Consider the following 22697-nt stretch of genomic DNA (forward strand, 5'->3'; position numbering starts at 1 on the left):
TTTGGACCGGATTTTCTACAATGAATATTATTAAAATACTGCCCATCGTGTTAAAATTCATTAAATAGTTATACCATAATTGGTTGAAATTAAAAAAAAAACTTCCGTACTATGTAAACTATCTTATCAGTTCTGGTTTATTTTGAAATTTCTTAATATTGTCAAAAATATTTGTCTTAGGTTAATTTTTATGAAACAATTTCTGCAAGAGGTGGAAATAATAAGGGTTGAAAGACAAAAAAAATCATAACTTTTAAGCAGATATACTATCAAATCAGTTATAATTTATTGGAAAAATTCTAAACATTATCTAAAACCTTTGACTGAAAAAAAATTGATGAAACGAAATATTACCGTAATAACAGGGGTTGAAATAAAAAAAAATAATAATAATACTTCCTTACTATCAAATTCGTAGCAATGTATTTTAAATTATCCTAATATTTTTTGAACCTTGGTCCGAAGAAAATTTTTATATGACAATGTATAAGTGCAAGCTGTTAAAAATAGTGTTTGAAGGTAAAAAAAACTCATAACTACCTTAGTAGGCATAATATGAAATTCGTTCTAAGCTATTCAATTCCGTACGCAATGAGTTAAAAACACTCCAAACCTTTTAGCTGCATGGAATATGAGAATTTTTTTTTATCAAACATATAGGATATCATGTAATATAAGGTCTTAAATTGTTCCAGAAGTTTGTAGAAGTTCCAGAAATTCCAGAAGAAGTAATACTCCAAAATCTACCTGCGCCTGTAGGCTGTGCCAAAAGGGATTTTTTTCCCCTTTAATTCTGTTCTGTACTTGTACCAGAAACCTTGTTTGAAGTTATGAATGCCTTTAGTTTACAGTGTTTTATATTTTAAGAGATTTGCGAAAGGATACAAAAAGACGGGGCTTCACACTCCATGTTGATTTTTCTATGTTATCGTCATTACTACTATCTATGGTCTATTTCTGTAAATTTAACACTATGCCTAGTTTGCATTTGTTCTGTTACAAATATTTTCATCTAATTTTTCCTAATTGTTATAATGGGTTTAAAAAGGCGCGCAAGTGTTTGTAATTGCTATCACTTGCGCGCCTTCTACACCATTTATATAACACTTATGAAATATCCGTGAAAAAAATATTTGTAACAGAAAAACAAATACAAACTAGGTATAGTGGTAAAAATCATAAATGTATCCCTTAACTGGTAGTAATGGCGAGAAAATGATTAAAAAAAAATCAACATGGCGTATGTGACCCCACCTTAAACACTTAAGTTCGGTCTATAAACTTCGCAAGAAACGGACGTGACAACAGTGACAACTACCCATGTGATGGAAATGCTTTAAATGACATGTCACTTCTCCCTAACAAACTAAAGTGCTTACTCGAAAAAATTATAAAAAACAAAGAGTAAAGAAGAGCATGGAATCTGTCGCCAAAGAGCTGCAATTGGCCAAGCTATGATATCAGCTTGTCGGCCACGTTCCTTTATATCTCCTTTGCTCCTGGGAGTGGGAGTGTACATTCATCGGCACCATGAATCAAAACAACTGGTTGAAATGTTAAGTAAGCTTTCATTTTCAGTGATCTACAAAGACGCAACGCGCAACAAAACTACGATAGTTTAATAAAACACGTAAGTCGCAAGACGTCACTAGCCCTAACACTTTAAACTGTAAAAGAGTAGAAAACATTTTTATCGGACTTATTATTATAATGAATGTTTTTTTTTTTTACGTAAACGTGTTTATTTATTAGCACTTTGTTAAAACGCGTCATTTTCTTTATCTGTAACGAAAGTTTCGTAAGCGTAAAGTGATACGTGAGACAAGAATAAAATTGTGTCTTATATAGATTACGCCTGCATCTTAAAAGTTTTCGGAACACTTCACTTGAAATATGGAAGGCGGAAACGCAGGAAGTTTGTAAGTTGGCCCACGACTGCGTCGAGTTTTTGCGTCTTACGTAATTTATCAACGGTTAAATTGAAACGTAGTTATTTAACTAGGTTCTCGCGTAGTTTATAAATCATCTGAGAGGACACAGACACAGACACATACGGAGCGCTGCGCAGCGCTGTGACGTAGCGAATCCCCTCTCCTCTCGTGCTGAGCTGCGGAGCGGTGCCCGGGCCTCGTGACGTCACAGTCACTTGGCGGGCGGCCAGCGCTTCCGCGTAGCGCGCGGGGCGCCCCTGGCGGCGCGTGCCGCTACCACCCCCTCCTCTTTCACCCCTTCGAGCCCCGACGCGGCGGCCGTTGTGTCGTGTTAGGCCCGCGATGCAATGACACGGGAACAGAGACGGATCAAATAAACGCAGACGGATCTCACGGTACATAGTTTCTAGTTTCTACAACAGCATGCAGACGCAGACGGACCCGTACGTATTAGCTCTTCCATTTACGTTGCTCCGTGCGACTAACAGAAGCCGAGTACTTGGCTGTGGTGGAAGCCACGCTTTTTTTATCTCCTAAATATGTTAAACATTGTTTCAAGTACAAGAATATCTAGTGTTCTGTTATTTCTTAGTCATTTATTTTTATTATATATGTAGATTCTGCCCGAGCTATGATCTCGAGGCATATTTTTAAAAAAAATTAAATTAATGTTTAATGACCTTGAAATGCTATCTCATTGGTTGACATTTGTTACTTTTACCTGCTTTGTGGAAACAGCAGACGTGATAGTGAAACGTTCCACGAGATCCATCGCTGTTTATGTGTTCTGTCTCCATTTCTCGTGGTCATTGTCGTACAGGCCTTACGCACATTTGGTGATTTCATTATCTTGTCATAATTACTCATTAAGAACTATTCCCGTAAATTTAGCATGATATCTCTCTTTTATTTGTTGTTGGGTCACAAATGTTCTCATCAGATATTTACTTGATGGTATTTTTGAACTGTGAAAGGTCACTTGTGTGAATTTTTATTGCTATAATATTATGTAAATATAGGTTGAGATAATTTGAGACAAAACATGAAATGCAAGCGAACTACCACGATAAATTCACAGAAAAGCCTTCAGACAATAATTATGTCAAGAAAAAAAAAGTAGTGAGACGGAGACTTAAGGGTGTGCATTACCTTTCAGCGTATTATTTACTGTGTACGCGATACACTGTTCAACTTGTAGTGCTTTTAAGTGTCGAATGTCCCACAATGTAAAAAAAAAAACCATTCCTTTACAATTATGTAAATAATTACCCATAAAATGTTACATTTAAATATTTTTTAGGGACGTACAGATAATAACTAAAATATATTTCATAATTGTACATTTTTGGCCTTAAATTCAATGCATCTGTCCCGTTCATGATATAGAAGTTGGAATTTATTCAGAGAAAGTTAAATTGAATTTTACTAAGTGTCTAAATTTCAAAAAAAAATATCTTAGATTTAAATGATTTGTATGAAATGAGTTTGAAAATTAACCACCCAAAAGTTTCTGAAGTCTTATCATTTACGTGTAGGTAGTTATACTCATTATATAAATTATGAAACAAAAATTAAATTCATTACTAAATTTGTGTTTTACTTTTCTCTGTATGATTTTGTGCAGTAAAACAGAGCATAAATGCTTAGTTCCCATTTAAAATTGACATAAAAGTTACTCTGAAGATGAAAAACTGAGTAAATCCACCACTGCTTTTAAAGGAAACCTGTTTGCATCCGTAAATTTTAATAGCTGCAAAACTCCTAAGTCATAACCTTTACACGGAAACTAGCTAAATACACATTGAAACAGTTGTACAATTTGATACATCCAGAACTACAGCTGCAAAACAGTAATTACTATCTATGTTTTGCATAATTACAACAAAAGCATACTTAATACTTGTGAAAATCCGCCCCCCCCCCCCCCCAAAGTTTCTAATAATGAAACAAAACAACCACCAACCACCATGTAATAGAACATTTTTTTTTTTAAATAAAAATTTTGCTGTCCAGTACATATCCAGCTTTGCAGCAGCCCAACTTGCTAGAGTATTCACGGTTGTATGCATGAATGAATTAGTTACGTATGAATGTATCTTTGACGTCTGGGCAGGGGAGGTGCGGGGCAGGTGCGCGCCGGACAAGGGTCTTGCTGCTAAGTTACTGACATGCCTGTATCTAATAATAGACCCCTATTCATTGTAAACTGTGAACATAATTTATAAAAAAAAATTAAATAGGAATGTAAAAATTTCTAAAGATAATTGATAAAAACTGTCATCATAATTTAAGTTCCAGGATGGCTTGAAATCTTATTTAATTATTTTTCAGATTTTCTGGGTGAGGGCTCCTAACTGCCATTTTCTCTGGGGGCTAATCCGATCCCCTCCCCCCTAGGCCCTCTCAGAAATACCAGGGCCCGCAAAGTCTAGGGCCGCCACTGCATCCGGGTCACCGGAAATGACCAGGCTTTGATCCTCAAACCAGGCCATCCGGGCATTTGGTCAAGGCGCCAGTTTTTGAGGGGCGGGAGAATTTTAGGCACAAAAAAAAAAGGACAAAAAAATTCGAGGGATGAGAAAAATAAGTTTTTCAACATACGGCAATGATTTTATTTCCAAAAATACATGTCAAGGGGAAATGTTAATTTATATTCATTGTGATGTAAAATTATGTGTAACAGTATACAGTATACCGGCTAAAGATTATCTTCCCATAGCGCTGGATGCCTGATATCAGGGGCCTGGCAATGAGATGAGGAAAGAAAGAGCATTGACAGAATGCACCAATGCCGGGAAATGGGAGAAGTACCCTGAGAAAACTCACCATCTCAAGACAACACCAACCTCGCTTCCCAACTGGGTGAAATATTGGTTTAAACCCGTCGGTAATCGAACCTGGGTCACCTTAGATGGAATTAGAGTTATGTGGCTACTCAACCATTGCAGCCCTTTACTAATGATTGCAAACCCCTCTTAAGTAATGCAAAGGAAACAGCCAGACGTAGTGCTGCCAAGCATTATGGATTTTACGTAATCATTACCGATTTAGACGTCCAGTTACGGAAAGTTATTTATTCACTACGGAAACAGACAAAACTCATTGAGACGTCTGTTAAACCGTATCAGCATTTTATATGACAAACGTGGCCCACATATCTCACGTAACTGGAAGGTAAACCTGTTGTAAAGTACTTCACATAAATATATCTCCTGAAACTTATTGAAGCTTTTTTTTATTATTATGTAGTTTTGCAAACATATGTAAAATTTCGAACTTTTTGATGGATGTGTCTGCTCATTACTGTAAAAAGGGCAGATTCAGAGAAGAGGAACTCTCCCCCCTTCTCAAAAGCAATTTTATTTTTAATTTATAAAAAAAATTGCATAAAATAAAGTAGCTTCAAATTTTATAAAAAAAACTTTAATATATATAATATTATGTGAAGGAAAGAAATATATAAAATATTTATTTAAAAAAAAAATTAACTTTGTAACATAAGAGTGTTCCCCAAGCCTCCACGCACCTAGATGCTGTCTGGACCCGACCCATCTGTAGAGTCTAGTCACCGCGCTACTGGCGGGTGATGGAACGGGCATGCTCGTGTGGTTGCAGCGGTGAAGTTCGGCCGCATGTCCAAGAAGCAGCGCGAGAAGGTGGAGGACGAGGTGCGCTTCCACCGGGCGCAGATGCGCGCGCAGACGGAGATGGCCTGCGACAGCTCCGTGTTCGACACGCAAATACCGTCTTCGTCTGACCAGCACCAGAGCAACTTCAACGGAGGGTGAGCGTGCGAATTTTGCTGTTCCTCGGTCCGACTAACACGGCTACCCTGATATATCACTCCAGGGATAGTTCCTTGTAACAAATACGCTAAAGTCTAATACCGGACAACTCCAGGGTTTTTGTGTGATGACCTGGAGTAGTTGTCACGTCGGTCCGATAGATAGCAGAGGTATGCCTACTATGAACCATGGAGGTATTAATTAGTCTACTTCTTACCTCCATGGTATGAACAATGTATCTGTCTAATACAGATGGTACCAACATTATGACAACGTAAATAACTTTATTTTCTGTTAAAAAAAGATTTTTATTTAATCATTGTATAAATTTACGGGAGAAAATTAACCCCCAAGTGCATCAAATTACTTAAAAAGAAGTTTATCATGTTTGACATCTAAACAATTTTTTTGTATTCGCACCTCTTGCTATTAGGTAATTTTTTCACCTTCTCCCTTGTGTTGTTATCATAGAGCTGTCTGGTATTAGTCTCTACTGTGTTTGCATATTATAGCCCATTGCCAGTTCCAAAATACTGTGAATGTTTGCATGTTACTATATATGAAATGATTCCAACAACAAAATGGCATGAGAAAAAAATTTAGGGGGGGGGGGGTTACATAAAATTATTAGTTACCACTTTAAGTTCCTTATGAACATGTGTCACGGTTGCGGAGTGGTCACATCCCTCGCCTCCGACCAATGCAATTCGGGTTCGATTCCCCAGCAGGGTCAAAACACAGATTTTTCTGCACCAGGGAATTGTGATGTTGTGGACGTTACAGTGAGCCGGTTGGTTTTGTACGTGTGCTCTTGTTTCCTCACCTTTCCTTTCTGCCAGCACTTCATTCTCATCTCTTCACCTCTCTTTGACCCTGAAGATTTGACTTAAGGCTCAGTCTCACACTCCATGTTATTATTATTATTATTTCATTTTCTCATCATTTATAATGTTTAAGGTCTATTTATAAAATTTTAACATGAACCACCATTGCATTTATTGTTCTGTAACAAAACCTTTTAACAAATATTTACCAAGTGTGATATAATGGCTGTAAAAAAATTGTGCAAGTGATAGTAATTACTAGGGGCATGCAGATTTCGCGAAAAGATCTTAACACTTATTAGACTGCAACAAAGGTATACCCGCGCCTGTGTTTTCTTCCTTGCGATTGGCGGCCGTCTGTGAGAGAAGTCGTTACCTTATTTGACCGAGCCACTCAGGACGCGTTTGCTTCCGCAACTGAATCACTGTGATTGGCGTTGTTACAATCGATATGTACCTGGAAGAAACTCACCGAATCACGGAACACAGACGATTCTACAGTTTTTTTTTAAATTTTTCATCTAGTCCCGAAATCTTTTCGCGAAATCGGCATGCCCCTGGTAATTACGAAAACTTGTGCAAAATTTTTAAACCCCCACTATGTAACACTTGGTGAATGTCTTTTGAAAATATTTGCGAGAGAAGCACCAAATGCAAGGGAGGCATCACGGTAAATGATAAGCACGAGGGAACACGAGGAACTGACTGTTCGCAGCTACTCGTACAACAGCGACCTGGGGAGCTACACGTCCGCCTCGCACAGCGGCTACGCCTACGCGGGGACGCCAGTGGGAGCCGCGCACCAGGCCATGGCGTACGACATCAGCGCCGACTACGTGGACAGCACCACGGCGTACGACCCGCGGCCCGGCGCCGGGATCGACGCGCCCGCCGCGGACAGCGCGCTCGTGGGCAGCGCGCCCGCCGCAGGTCAGCCCCTCGCCTGTTGCACTCCCTCGCCCGCGAGTTCCCTTACAAACATATCCACAATAATGCCAACTTAAGAGGCCCCTCCAGTGTTTCAGGGGCAATACGCAACCCGCGTTAACCTCATAACATTCAATTATATTTTCATTTTGCTTATAACTAATTAACTAATAAAGATTTAGAAATGATGCTTGCTAAATATGTAAGACAACGATGCTTTTATCAAAGCCCCTTTCTTCAAAAAGTGCATAAATTATGGTTTTATACTAATCTTTACTAATATGAATAAGTGAATTGTCTAGGTTTGAACCATAATTTATGCACGTTTTTGAAGAAAGGGGCTTTGATAAGAGCATCGTTGTTTTACATATCAAGCAAGCATCATTTCGAAATCTATATTAGTTAATTAGTTATAAGCAAAATGAAAATAGCAATGAATCTTATGAGGTTAACGCGGGTTGCGTAGTGCCCCTGAAACACTGGAGTGACCTCTTAACGTACTGTATTGAAGCACGTGTGGAATTGTATATGTAGACGGGACAGTGAAGTTTGTAAGTAACCAGACAGTGCTTACCAGCAGGTATTCAATAAAACTAGACTTAGCTAATGACTAGGCCTGTATAGCTCGTAGCACAACAAATAAACTTAGGTTTTAAGCTTACCAATCTTTTAATCATATCATTTGTTTTGTGTTGTTGTTACATAAAAGAATTTGTTGAGAAAAGAAATGTTCCCAAAAGAGCTGAAGCTATGGGACCAACTCATGCATGCAAATAAATTTTTTCACGCTGCAAAAAATCTTCGTGAAAGCTAGCACATTTTTTTACCTCTCTTTTTCTTCTGTGGCAGATTAGTATTTATTCTTCACTTAAATGTTCGCATAACTTTGTAAAATATCCAGTTATACTCTGATATGTAAGACAATAATATGTTTTACAGAGAATGATAGGTTAGAGAAAAGGTAAAACCATTTATATTTAAACTTGTTTGTATTTATGTAATTTAAGATCAATTATAATTAATAACATATATCTTTTAAAATTTTAAAATTAACTTCTTCAAGCAGTCTATTGAAATAATGTGTGTTTTATTAGAGCCGATCAAAATTCTGACACTAGATTCATTAGATCTAAAATTAATGACTTATATTAAGTAGTTACTGGCACCTCTTCTTGAAGAGTTGTATATATATTTTTTCATTCTATCGTCTGGGATCCACCCATAATTTAGCCTTGTACTGACACCTAAGAAGCAGATTAATTAAAGAATTTAATTTCAATGTTAATGTAGGCCTACATGAATTATTCTTTAAAATGTATACACAAGATGTTTTGTACTGCAGAATCTTTAACAACAGGTCTTTAATTTATTTACTATTAGTTTATAATTTGTGAAGTTCTTGAGCAATAGACAAACACTCAGAGGACAGTGTACCTACATCTGTAGAAACACAGAAACCAGACTGCAGAGTCCCTAGCAACAGTGCATGTGATGGAGTGTGGGAACCTCGTGATTCTTCTGTGGGGCCCTTATTGCTGAGGTGTCATGGCCAGGGTTGTAGGCTCGATCCCAGCCTTCAGCACGTCTCCCTCTAACGGCCCCCACACATCAGTCGCGCTCCCAGTTCAGACGGCTCAGTCCGAACTGACAGTTTGGACTGAATTGAGGCCCACCTGCACACACGAGCAGTCTTGTGATTGCTCTTGCTGTTGGATGTATCATTTCATCATACAACTTTTAAAAAAACTTTGGTTGTTCCAATTTGCAGTTGCACTTTTAGTTAGTAAAACTTAAAAAAAAATAAAAAAGCAAAGTAACCAAAGAGCATAAAGAAAGATATCTGCCACGACACTCAGCTGATGGACTGACGGACTAATTATTTGGACTGACGGTTTGGACTGGCGAGATGCTGTTCCCACACACGGTAGTTCGGACTGAGTGCTCTCGAGCTCACAAGTCCATCAGTTCCGACTGATCAGTCCACCGCTCTTGCACACACACACACATGGCAGTTCTGGCTGTTAACATCTGACTGATAAGTCCGAACTGAGTTGGGACAGATCATGTGTAGGGAGGGGCCTTAAGAGCACCCGTTTGTTTCGGGACCCACTGCAATCGTAAGTGTTCCCATAACATTGAGCCCATGGGCACAGCTGCACAATGTGAAACCCTCCCGAGGAGGCATGCGCTGCTACAAGTCTGGAAAATTAAGAAAACCTGGAAGGTTTGAAAGTGGCCACAGGGAAAAATTTTAATGGTAGAGATCAAACAATCCTTTGACTTGTACATTTCATTCTGCAGTACAGTGTTAACTTAAAAAAAAAAAAAAAAATTCTTTAGAACAAAATATTTCGAAATTGCACAAACAATGCTCATGTTTGAAAAGTATTGGAGGTTAATGAAATAACGACAGTAATAAGTAATCTGTATTAAATGAAATAAAGTTGTATTTTAGAAGAGTAAACTAAACAAACAGTAAATTTATTTTGAACTTAATTCTTTGTTATTTTGGTGTGCTCGTTGAGATGAAACAGCAAAAGTGAGGGAAAGTGGAGGGTGGCGCTCGGCAGCGTGTGACGGGCAGCGGTGGCGGTGCTGGCAGGTGGTGGCAAGCCCTCCCCCCTCGGCATGCTGGGCCCCCAGCAGCAGGCGCTGCCCCGGGGCGCCGGCATGGGGCAGCAACGGCTGGCCGCGGCGGGGGGAGGCGGTGGCGGGATGGTGGCGGTCAAGCAGGAGATGGTCACTGGGTCCGGTGGTTCTGTGGACAACTTGGTGGCGGGATATGTAGATAGCACCACCTTCCTGTCGTCCCCGGGGCCCGGTGGCGCCCGGCAACACCCGCAGCTCCAGCCAGGCGACGAGGAGCCCACGGAGAGCTCCACTGTCCACCCTAGTAAGGACCACGCCCCTCTCCTGCGGACCTGGGGTTACCCCTCCTCCCCTTCCCGGTGAACCCTCACACACACACACACACAGATGCGGCGATTTACCATCAGAAACAGGGGCGCAACAACTAAATTTCCAAGGGGGGGGGGGGGGGGGGGCAATATACCTTTTCATAAAGAATCATCGATCCCCCCCTATTGAAGCGGGGGGTCCGGGGGTCCTCCCCCGGGAAAATTTGTATTTCAAAGTGGAAAATGGTGCTATTTAAGCAGTTTTATTATCTAAAAATTGATTGCACAGCTATTTCTTTGCCCCCGTTTGCCCCCACTTCATTTTTTCAGAGGGGGGGGGGGGGCAAAATACCCTTGCCCCCCTCCTGTTGTTGCGCCCCTGATTAGAAATACAACTAGCCAAGCATAATTCACACATGCAGAATTTTCTCAGAACTTCAACTGGTGAAACCTTTAGAGGAATGGTATGTGCCGTGCAATAAAATTATGAGAAACAACACTAAAAAAAATGTAATGACAGGACATAGATGAATTTTAGGAAAAATGTTTTCATTCAACAACTGCTCGAAACTGTGGCCGCCGACAGTGACGCAGGGTTGGCACATGTCTTGTTAAATGTTCCTGTTGTCTGTGATTCCCCTTGATTCCCATACGCATCCATCTTGTTAAGAGATACACAGCACAAACGACGGTGGTTACTGTGAACTTTGCATTCATTTCGTTCACTGGAAATCGCCCTCTAGCGTTTCACCAATTGAACTCCAAGCATACAATGGGTGATGATTTGTGCTTGTTTAGTTGTGTTCTCTCACGCCCTAATAGTGAAGGTACCACAGATTTTGAAACACTCTGTATGAGAACACAAAATGAAAAATAATATTAAAAAATGCAGCCAAGTTCAAATTATGTCACACATCAAAAAAAAATTTCTGTTGAATTATAAATATTCCATATAAAAGTATTATTAGTATTTTCCTTCAAGTATATAATACCTCCTATATCTGACATAAATTTCAGATCCCTAGCTATCAACATTTTATTGTTAGAATCATTAAAAATATATTTAAATTTGCAGTTTGTGTATTACATCAAAATTTATGAATAAACTCTTAATGCCGGTGAATTCTCGAGTCGTCAGTAAATCTTATCTTTACTCAGACACTTTTGATATGTTTTTAATTGTTATTTAAATTTTAAACATCCATTCTTTGGAGAAAAATTTCCGCTCCTTCTATTACAAGTTTGATGTCCGAAAGTCCTCTTTTTAAAAAAATAATAACTAAAAAAAAAACCACCTCACAGTTAACGATTTGATGTGTGTTGTAGATTCAGATGGTTATTTATTACATTTGCCTCTCATGCCATAGCTCAGCAGCTATAATCATTTTTAGATGAAAAAAATTTTTTTTTTCATATATGGCTTTCAAAGAAAAATTATCACATTATTTTATAGTGGCCGATTGTAGCATAATTGTTCTTAATTTTTATGGCATAAAATAAATAGAATTAGCTGCACTGTCTAGTTTACCTTTCATAAGGGATGACACCATTTCGCTGTTTTTTCTGTATACATATGTGTTAGTTCTTCTTAAATGTTTGATAATATAGTTTTTTATGTTAGTGTTTCCACAACACCTTGTCTCTGTTACTTCTGTGTGTTTCTACAACACCATTCTGTGTTACTTCTATATGTTTTCAAAAAGTATGGCTATTCCTTTAACTTTCACTAAATATTTAATATACTTATTTTGGTAAGTCATAGTAGGTAATAGTTAACTTTTAACATTGAACTGGGTTTGGATTGTTGTATGTTTAATGTGTAATGTTTTTAGGCATTTTTTTTCTTAATCTTGGTTATCACTGTGTTTTTAAACACTGTCATTGCTGCATTATGCAAGTGTTTTTAAGTCTTTCTTAATTAATTTAAGACAAAGATAACAATTGTAGCTGCCTAACTGTGTGCATGCACTTAATTTTTTGTACTGGCAAGAGTGATTAGGGAATTAGTGCCTCTATTTTGCCCTGAGTTTTAAACTGTGTGCTAGCAAAAAACTTCAAAATGCAGGCCCGCTATACCTATAAGGTAGACGGTGGAACTCCATAACTTTCAACAGTACCTATTTGAAAAGTCTTTACTGTTTTAAATTGTATGCAAACTGGCAAAACAGGTCTTAGTAAACTGACTGAAATGTAACGTAAATTACTGTAACGCAGAAATATTATATATAGAGTGCCGAAGAGAAATTTCAACATTCCCATTCTTTGTTATGGTACGTTAAAATTATAAATTAAACAAAATATAAGTAGAACATATTTTTACAGAGAACTTAAAATTTCCTGCTATCTAATGTAATCTTTATCGAATAAAAATGATCCTCTTTTAATTCACTTTTCATAAATTTTCTTCTAGTTCTCTAAGAAAAAAATTATGGGAATTTGTTTATTGTTTATAAAAAAAATTAAAAGCTACAAATTAATCAGTAAATTGGAAACTTCTGACTTCAAGAATTGTAACAAAATGAAATAGATTGTTTTTGATAGCAATATGACTTTATTCAACTTATTACCTATATGAATCCAAGTACGTATTTAATTTTGAAAGTAGATATTGACAGCATAGTAGGTACCTAATATGTACATATTTTTACACTATGATAGATGCTAACAGTGTTTTTTGTTTCCTTCTTAAGATCCTGCTCAGATCTCGGAGTTGCTGAGCAAGACGATCGCTGATGCGCACGCCAGAACCTGCCTCTTCACACTGGACCACATACACGAAATGTCTCGGAAGCCTCAAGATATTTCCAAACTGTTCTATTATAAGAACATGGTTTGTAAAGCTGTATCCTCAACCTAGATTTAATAGCACTGCACATTTTACCAGAAGATGGGCTCATGTTAGATCAACGGTGACTGCCGGCCACTGCATGAGCATAACTTCCTCGTGCACACTGAATAATAGAATTCAAACACACAATTATATACCGTTAATCACCGGCGACCAGGCCTGTGTGAATACAAATTGAATTATTAAAACATTCGCAAAGTCAAATGGATATGCTAATATTGTTCTCGGCGAAGCTAAATTACACATATTTTACTTTACAAAATACAGGATTGAAGTAAAAATAATCATTAAACATTTGTAATGTATGAACTGATTAAGGGATAACCATCAATACAAATTATAAAATAACAATGCTTAATGTTAATGCAAATAGAGTGCCTTCTTTTTTTTTTTTTTTTTAAGTAACCAACTATATTCAAAGCAATACATATAACATACATGATACAAAAAAAAAAAAAAACTAAATGGTTTCATAAATGAATCTTAGGCTTCTAACATTTTAAAGTTTTGCAACAAAGGTGAAGCTTTGCATCACAACTGAAGCTTCAAATAAAATGATTAGCAAATTTCCTGTCAAAGACAAATTGAATATTAGAAAGAGCTTCGATTGATCCATTCAGTTGAAGCTTTGCACAGGACTAGTGGCAACTAACCCAAGTCCCACGAGTCATTTTTGGCCTGCCAAGGCTTGGACAGTGGCCCGCCAACTACTTCTTGGCTTTCGGGTCAGGTCCATGTCCGAGGAAACAATGATGTGCCTGACGTTTTGGCTCGCTATGTTGCAGTAATTTTCAAGGGTGATGAACATCTGAAAGCCTAGCCGAGACGTAGTCAAAAACTCTGGCCATGAAAGTCTACGATCAAGGGATCAAAACTGAATTTTTACTTGACCTCTAAATAAATTTAAACAAAAAAATACCACATTCTCTGTCAGATTTCAATTAGAGTAATGTCATTGGCTTGTTAATCTTTGTGTTACACAAAAATGTTCACGCAAAGGTACTAAAACTCAGTTCACATGGATGGTTTCATTGTTTTAGCACAGACATCATAAACCATCTTGGCCTCTGCCTCGAAAACATACCTTACATTTACCGTAAACAAAAATTCCATTAAATCAGAGATACTTAGAAGGCCATACCCTGAAAAACTTTTGAATTTTTAAAATTGATCCTCACTATTTAAAATGTGGCCAGCCATGATTGAAAGAGTTATTTTGACTACTTTGAACTCCTAATACATACCCCATTTTTACATTATCTGAGCTCTTGCACGAAATTTCTAGATGAATTTTTTTTTTGTTCAGACCACTTGTATAAATTTTGGCTTCAGTAATTTGGTTAGCGTGCAGTGCAAAGAGATGTAGCTCAATGGATCATTAGTCGGATTTCATGATTCTTGAACTTCACGATAGCTGCGATAGATCATGATATTGCCATTGAATACAGTTACACATGTAGGTGCTGGAATAGTTATACAAGTTGAGAACGAACTAACTGTGGAAACATTTCAGTGAGCGTAATCCAATGACTCTCCTCCCCAACCTACTTCCTTTTTTATTCTCTAATCCAATTTTTGAACCTTCGGCGCATGTTTTTATTAGTCAAAGTTAGAAAAAGAATAACTTTTATGATCACTAATTCATCAAAAATATTTTAACAAAGCATTCTGATACATCACGGAGTTATGCATTGTGTATTAAACCATTACCCCAATTACTAATGTAGTCATGAAAATAAAGATCTATAAATTATAAATTTTTTAAAATGGTTCTCACATGTATTTTCCAACAGATGGGTATTGATGCATGTGTTACCAATTTTGCATTAAGTCTCTTATTGCTTTTAACAGAATCCAAGAAAAAAAAAACAGAAAATCCTCGATTTACATATTTGATATAGTAGGATTAACTTTATAAAAACGCACTGTGTAGCCCATTACTGTTGATTCATATCCGGTAAGGAACGAGGCATTGCAGACTAGACATCCGCACTCCCCTCGCCCCTATCCGTGCAAACAAACAGATACGTCTTCGAATCCAGGAGGCACGTCGGTTCTTCATTAACTACTCTATGTCCATTGCGTATTGTAGATAAGCCCTAGGACCTGTGACTTGCAGAGTCCTCAATGCCCAGAACACTGACACATTACGTTCATGAGGTGAGGAGGGGTTGTGAGTTGGATCTGAACCCCTGGTAGCACTCAATTTACGAGCATCCAGTTGGTAACACTGCTATCATGGATGAATGAACGAATGACTGAATGAATCAGGCGTAACCTATTGTCGACATCTGGGTCAGTAGAGGTGACGAGGAATAATGAGATGAGCATGAATTTGAGTTAGGTGGGGGAATTTCCTGAGAAATTCACTGCAACGTCCGCCATGCTATTCTTCTCCTCTTGCTGAAAATACAGGCGTGAACACTCCAGGAATCGAACCAGGATCATATTTTGAAAGGAGGAGAATGATTTGTGCACTCAACCGCTATGGCTCCATGTTATTTTGGAGCTGCAATTGTATTAAGGCTATGTCTCATTCACCATGTTGGTATTTAGGGTTTCTTATCACTATAATTAATGAAGTGTTATTCTTGCCCATTTATCGCAATAGCTCTTTTGCATTTTTATTTTGTTCACAAATCTTGTCACATTGTATTTTACTAAACTTTATTTGGCAGTTGTAACATGTTACGCATTCACAAGAATTTTTACTGTTATCATATAACCTTTAGAGAATACTTGGTGACAAAAGTTGTGATGAAACACAAAATGCAATAGAGCTATCATAATGAACTTAAAAGAAAAACCCATAAACTACTTGCAATGACAAGAAAACAGAACGAGCAACTCAGCGAGTGGGACATAGCTTGAAGCGTCTGCACATCAGTGTGAGCGGGAACGCACACTCATTCACTCCTTGTGTTTCAGGCCCATGAAGAGCTCTGGCTGGAATGTGCTCAGAAGCTGACGATGCTCATCCAGCAGATAATAGAATTCGCCAAGATGGTGCCTGGCTTCATGAAGCTCTCGCAAGATGACCAGATTGTTCTTCTCAAAGCAGGTGAGCTCAGTTGCTCACTTGCATGTTACAAAATCATTGTGAATTGTTTCACCGCAATTTTTTTTTTAAATTTTTTGCAGCATATCTGACCATGCGTACAAATGATGTCTCTAGTTTTTTAGCCAGAAAATAAAATTGTCTAGAATATCCGGGTTCTGGTAATACAAGATTTCATATCAGACTCCCTCCGAGCCATGATTATTTTGAATGAAAAATTGAAGGAAAATTTTTTAACCATTAAGTGCTTGTTAATTGGATTAAATTGTTAGTAAAAGTTATCCATCACACATATGAAAGTGCATTTCATATCTTGAAATAGTTTTTTTTCCTCTTCAGATTTTCCCAGAAATCTTTATTTTATCCTGTGTGGGGAGGAAAAAAAGGGGAAAGCTCTTCCTTTGTTCTAAATGTTTACTATAATTTTGCTATCATTGTATGTATTCACCGTTAAACAATGAAACACTTAAAAACCTTACGATCAGCCTGACACCAAGGTCATGAAATTCAGACCTTGTCTTCCCTCCCAGCACAATTTTATACACAAATTACAAAGGCCACTATTTTAGTTATGTGATTTCAACAAATTATATTTTTTGAGCTGGATGTTTGTACCAATACTAAAAAATTAAATTTGAACAACACGGCCATTAATAAGCCATCTTGGCTTTAGAGATGATAGACAACCTGAAGAAGACTCCTGGTAAGAATATATATAGCCCTACCACCTTTCAGCTCTCAGTTGATACTCAACCCTGAAGATTCCTGGAGATGTAACTCAGCCTCAAAAGCCAAGATAGCTTATCACGAATAGCAATGTTGAAAGTATAAATGTAAAGCTTTTGATTGAAAACATAATTTTGGGCATCCGCCATTGCTAGTTTGCACTGTGTGTCAATCATAGCACAGATGAAAATAGTGAGCTGACAAAAAAAAACGAGACATTTGCTAAGAGAACAGAAAAAACAGACAAACATAAACCCAGGACAAAGCGTCAAACATAGGAAACCAACAACACACTAAACACATAATCTGGACAAAACATTGCCAATACAGTGATGCACAGGCGAACCCAGCGATGAAATTAAACAGATAATCTGCAACAATATAATGACAACAGCACAGTAGACGAACACAATAGACTTCGTAGGACAAAACAGTCGAGACGTTTTGGAAAATGCGATCTCTGTTCCAATTATCAAGTGCTAACAGACTGGCGAAATACATTGAAAACGGGAAAAATAGTGTTTTAAATCGAGCTTCCGCAGTACGAGAATCATTCAAAGAACGTAAAGCCTTCGCTAGCACCTGTGTCTTTTCGAAATGAATTCACAAGTCAGACTGCTGGTTCAGTGCCTGGCCGGCGTACCTGAAACGCTTGTCCGTCGGTCTGCAGGCAGTTTCGAACTGGCGATCCTGCGCATGAGCCGCTACTTCGACCTGGGCTCCAGCTGCGTGCTGTACGCGGACATGATGCTGCCCCAGGACGCCTTCTTCACCACGGAGCCGGCGGAGATGAAGCTGGTGACCTGCGTGTTCGAGTTCGCCAGGCACGTGGCCGAGCTGAAGCTCACCGAAACCGAGCTGGCGCTCTACTCGGCGTACGTGCTCCTGTCCGCAGGTGGGTGCCGCCTGTCCCCTCCGCGCTCGCCCCCCGGTGCTCGAAGCCTGCGCGGGGCCTGAAGCTGTGTGCTGTTGCAGATCGACCCGGCCTGAAGGGCCTGGCGGAGATCAGCCGCCTGAGCCAAGCCGTGCTGAGGGCGCTGAGGCTGGAGATCGACCGCAACCACGTGCTGCCTATCAAAGGGGATGTGACGGTGTGCGACTCCATGCTCGCCAAGATTCCCACCCTCAGGTTGGTCAAGCGGCGCGCAAGTGGGGCAGTGAGAGCTCTGCCCCACGGTGAACACAGTTGGGGGTGTTGTGGGGATAATAGAGACAACATTTTATGGTGAATTGTGATAACACCAAAATAAATATATTAAAATATACAAAAATATTGGGTTCAATATTTCTGTGTCGTCATCATTTGTGGGGCTTTTTCGTTCTCTTAGTACATTTTTCTTTGTTTTTATTTGTTTGTTGACCATATTCCTGTTACGGAATATTTTGTGGTGTTTATATCCTTGTTGACAACAGCAATTTTTTGCTTAATTTTGTGTTTTTTTGTCTTTTTTGGGTATTTTTATTTATTTATTTCTTTACTTTTATTTTTTTTAGTTTTTCTTCAACAGAAAAAGTTCTTAGCAATGGCGTATGTCCAAAAACTTACATCAAGTCACCAAAATAAAACCACCAAGCATGTCAATACAACAGATAACACTAAAATGAAAGTTGATACACCATTCAGCACCAAAATGTAACTAAAAACTAAGACATTTATCAGAAATTCGAGAACACTTTTAACTTAAATTACAAAAAGGTATTTTTTTTTTAATAATGGTAAATTCATTGAATGTAATTTATTTTAGGCCTTTGCAAATAGGTACTAGTTTTTTTGATGCGAAGCAAATATCAAATTAAATGCGTAAAATGTTCGTGAAGTCAAATCGAAATGCAAATATTTTTCTCAGCGAGGCTGTAAATAATATCTCAACTTGTGTAATGTTTGTACTCGTTACATGATTATAAAACCATCTAGTCCTATACTTAACACCATTTAATGTGAATTATAAAATAACCACGTATAAAATAAATATTGTGCATTCTTAAAAGCAGACCTGAGTGCCAACTTTTAATTTTTTTGAAGTATAAACCAATGTTAATCCCATGAAACATCATAACTTATTATTTTCATTCCATAAAAAACAACTTTATGATCCGAAAACTGTACCATTTTATTTATTTATTTGTAATTGTAACATGCCAACCAACAGGACAAAGCCTTTAATGGTTGGCACACAATTGGATACATACACACACACAATAATAAACACAAATGAAAAACACAAAACAATACAATATAATACAATATAAAAACAAAACACACGTAACGAAAGACAATAAAACAAAATTCAAACGTTGCAATTTAGACAATATAGAACTAAAACACACATGATCATTAAGAACTAAGTAAAATAATTAAAGTCTTTATCAAATTTATTAAAGTTGGTTATCAGCCTAAAGATAAGATCATTATTTCTGTTAACCGTGCATGAAGTGGAAGTTAAACGACTGTTAAAAGTGAGTAAAACAAATATTTTGCCAGTCAGAATGTGTCCCAGCATCTGGCCGGAGTGATCGCAAGGGGCCGGACGGTGTTTGCAGGGAACTCAGCATGCTGCACATGGATGCGCTGGCCAAGTTCAAGCGCTCCACGCCCCACCTGGAGTTCCCCGCGCTGCACAAGGAGCTCTTCTCCGTCGACAGCTGAGGGGAGCGGCACCCAGCCTCGGCGCAGCTTCTCGGCCAGGAGAGACGAGTGAGCATGCTTATCATCGTCGTCATCCTGGTTCTTCCTGTCGAAAGGCAGGTCTGTGTATAGCTAACGGCTCTAACGCCCCTCCTGGTTGCGTATGCGGCGTATCCGCATCCATGCCCATGGGGGCCCCAGGGCGGTAAGGCCTCGCGGCTAAGAGCGCTGGGTTACGAAAGAAAAGGGGGGGGGGGACCCCTAGTGTGACGTCATGTCAAAAGGCAGGGGTGTGCGCAGGCGCAGAATAGGGGAGTTGTATCCCCCCTTTCTCCCCCCTTTACGTGAGACTAGAAATCTATAAAGATCTATCGTCCCCCACCGACGAAAGGAAAGAATTTGAAACAAAACAAGCGTACAAAGTACCTAGTTCCGTCCACCCCCCCAAGCAAATTAAATTCTGTGTACGCTCTTAATCGTGCTTTCTTTTCAGTTTAGTTTGTTTCGTGGTTACAGTCTCGTAAGGCTCCATCTGACTCACGATGTTGATTTTTTTTTTTTTAAATTTTATTAGCCTTACTTTTATTTAAGGACTGTTTCTTTAATTCTAACCCGATGACTCCCTTGCATTTTTTTTTCTGCCACAAATATTTCCAATGGGTATTCACTAAGTGTAATAAAATGGATGCAAAAAGTGGGCAAGAGATATTAATTATGAACACTGGTGCAAATTTTTACACCCATGATATTTAAGTGAATATTTGTGGAAAATATTAGGAACAGAACATCAAATGATAGGGAGGTATTGTGTTGAAATTTCAGGAATAGTCCTTAAATAAAAAATCTAATAAAATTTTTTTAAAAATCATGTCATTAGAGACCAAGCCTTAAAAAGTCTGTGATTTCCCAACAAGTAGTTTCAAGGTCTTGAAAAGTCCATAGATTTCTTTTGGCCTTGAAAAGTCCTTGAATTTTTAACGTTTATGGTAAAAGGATCAGTCTGATACAACATAAAATTTTATGAGTGGTCACTAGTGATGAAGTATTTTGCCTTGAGTTTGGGGATAGTGTTATTACTACACATACATGTTTTAAGAGTACACCACAGCTACTGAAGAGTTCTGAGCATTCACGAACATTTTCGGAATAGTCTATAATATATATTTCTTCTCTAACCATATACAGTGGTTCTTGAATTTCCATTCCCCCTCAAAGTAAAAACCGGGCTGGGCTGCGAAACAGCCTGCAGAGGTCTGGGTGCTGACACACCACTTACAAACCACTCAAGATTTACTCAAGGTGTCTGATTTTGAATAAAATTTTATTTAAGAACCATTGCAATAGCCCGTAGGCCTATGCAAATACTAGTTTTTTGATGCAAAGCGAATATAAAATCTAATGTTTAAAATATTTGCGATGTCAAATCGAATTACGAATATTGTTCTCAGCGAGGCTGGATTGAAGTAAAAATAAATATTATTTTAACATTTGTGATGTTGGCCTGACTAAGTGATTGACCAATTTTGCCCTATATATAACACCATTCAATACAATTTATAAACTAACCATGCGTATTATTAATAGGTATTAATCATTCACAAAAGCAAAACTGAATGCCACATTTGATTTTTTTTTAAGTAACCAACTTTATTTATGAAAACTATATACAACACAAAAATAAAAAAAAATAAAAATTTTCATGAGGGAATCTTAAGCTTCAATGTTTTAAAGTTTGGGGGAAAAAAAAACACCAAGCATCACATCAAATGCGAAGCTTTGCATCACGATCAGATCTTCAAATAAATTGAATGGCAAATTTCCCGGTATAGTCAAATCAAATATCAAAAAGAGCTTTGTTTGATTTGCTTAGTCGTAGCTTCACACAGGCCTGTAGTAGTTTTGTTTAATGGTTTAGTTTATAACATGTATTTCTTGGATGGTTGAAAAAAGGTACAATAGGTGTTTTTATGGGCATATTAAGGGACGAAATATTTGGCAAATACTAGAACAGAGTGCCTTTTATAGGGGTGAAGGCCAGTTTAGTGCGTAGCTCGGCCCCCCGGGATTTTGTCCCATCTGCCCCCTCCCCCTCAAATTTCATGACGGCTCTACAAGTGAAATGGATTTAACTTAAAAGTCTCACAAACATGAGGTCAATAGAGACAATGAAAGCTCATGAGATGCTAATGGAGCATTGACAGAATTACTAGGAGGGGAAACAGGAGTACCCTGAGAAAATTCCACTTGGGAAAAATCCAATTGATTGAAGTAGATTGAAGTGAAAATTTTATGTAATGAATCATACTGGCATTGTTCTCAATATCTTACAATATAAAATACCCCTCTAATTTTTTACATAATTTAGGATCTAATACAATGAAGCCCCATTAATTGAATCGGTCATTGTAAAAACGCACTTAGTCCACAAATCACAATTGTGGGATATTAATTAAAACTGTTTTAAACAAAATGTTCTACTGTTATGATGTTAAAATTTTTTATATTTCAATATCTATCATTAAGAAAGGTGTTAAACTGTCATGTCTCAGATTACACTTAGTTTCTAATATATAAAGCCTAAAGTCTTTGGAGTTAGTTCCTTTTAACAGTGAATGCTGAAAATATTATGTAAATGATTGCATATTACAAAAAAAACACGGATATTTAAATATAATAAGACAGTCATTGTTGTTATCAAATTCAATAATGTTAAACAACCATTTTTGGAAATAATTACATTTATTCATCCTCCACTTCTACAGTTGTTGGCCATGATAAAATGTCTTCATAAAATGATAGCATTTCCGTGTCACCCACGACGTATTTTACAACTTTCTGGATGTCCTGCAGCTTTAGACGATTAATGGGCCGGGCACCTTTCCTGCAGGGTGTGCTTTTGGAATAATCATGGATAAATGATTATTAATGCTGGGCTGAGCCAAAGGAAAGGTATATGTAACAAGTCCACCAATAAAAGGACATGCCTCAACCACTCCTGGCCTTGCTGCTGAATATCTGAACTCCTTGAAAGAGGAAGGAGTAAAATTCACTTTACAATCACGAGGAGTATCTCTT

At 37.9% G+C, this 22697-nt stretch overlaps 1 protein-coding gene across 2 annotated transcripts in view; it reads left to right on the forward strand.

Moving 5' to 3' along the window:
- The window catches only part of LOC134528159 (probable nuclear hormone receptor HR3), a 428545-nt gene that overhangs the window by 401724 nt on the left and 4124 nt on the right, over nt 1-22697 (forward strand). For both annotated transcript variants that reach the window (XM_063361509.1, XM_063361508.1), the window contains exons 3-10: nt 5547-5715; nt 7256-7470; nt 10070-10360; nt 13055-13194; nt 16141-16273; nt 17667-17891; nt 17972-18125; nt 19538-19691. In XM_063361509.1, coding sequence (XP_063217579.1) covers nt 5547-5715; nt 7256-7470; nt 10070-10360; nt 13055-13194; nt 16141-16273; nt 17667-17891; nt 17972-18125; nt 19538-19643 — 1433 coding nt within the window. In that variant the 3' untranslated portion in view covers nt 19644-19691. The remainder of the gene's footprint in view (nt 1-5546; nt 5716-7255; nt 7471-10069; nt 10361-13054; nt 13195-16140; nt 16274-17666; nt 17892-17971; nt 18126-19537; nt 19692-22697) is intronic.

Source organism: Bacillus rossius, chromosome 1 (genome assembly GCF_032445375.1).
Source record: "Bacillus rossius redtenbacheri isolate Brsri chromosome 1, Brsri_v3, whole genome shotgun sequence".
In the NCBI taxonomy this organism is placed as follows: Eukaryota; Metazoa; Arthropoda; class Insecta; order Phasmatodea; family Bacillidae; genus Bacillus; species Bacillus rossius.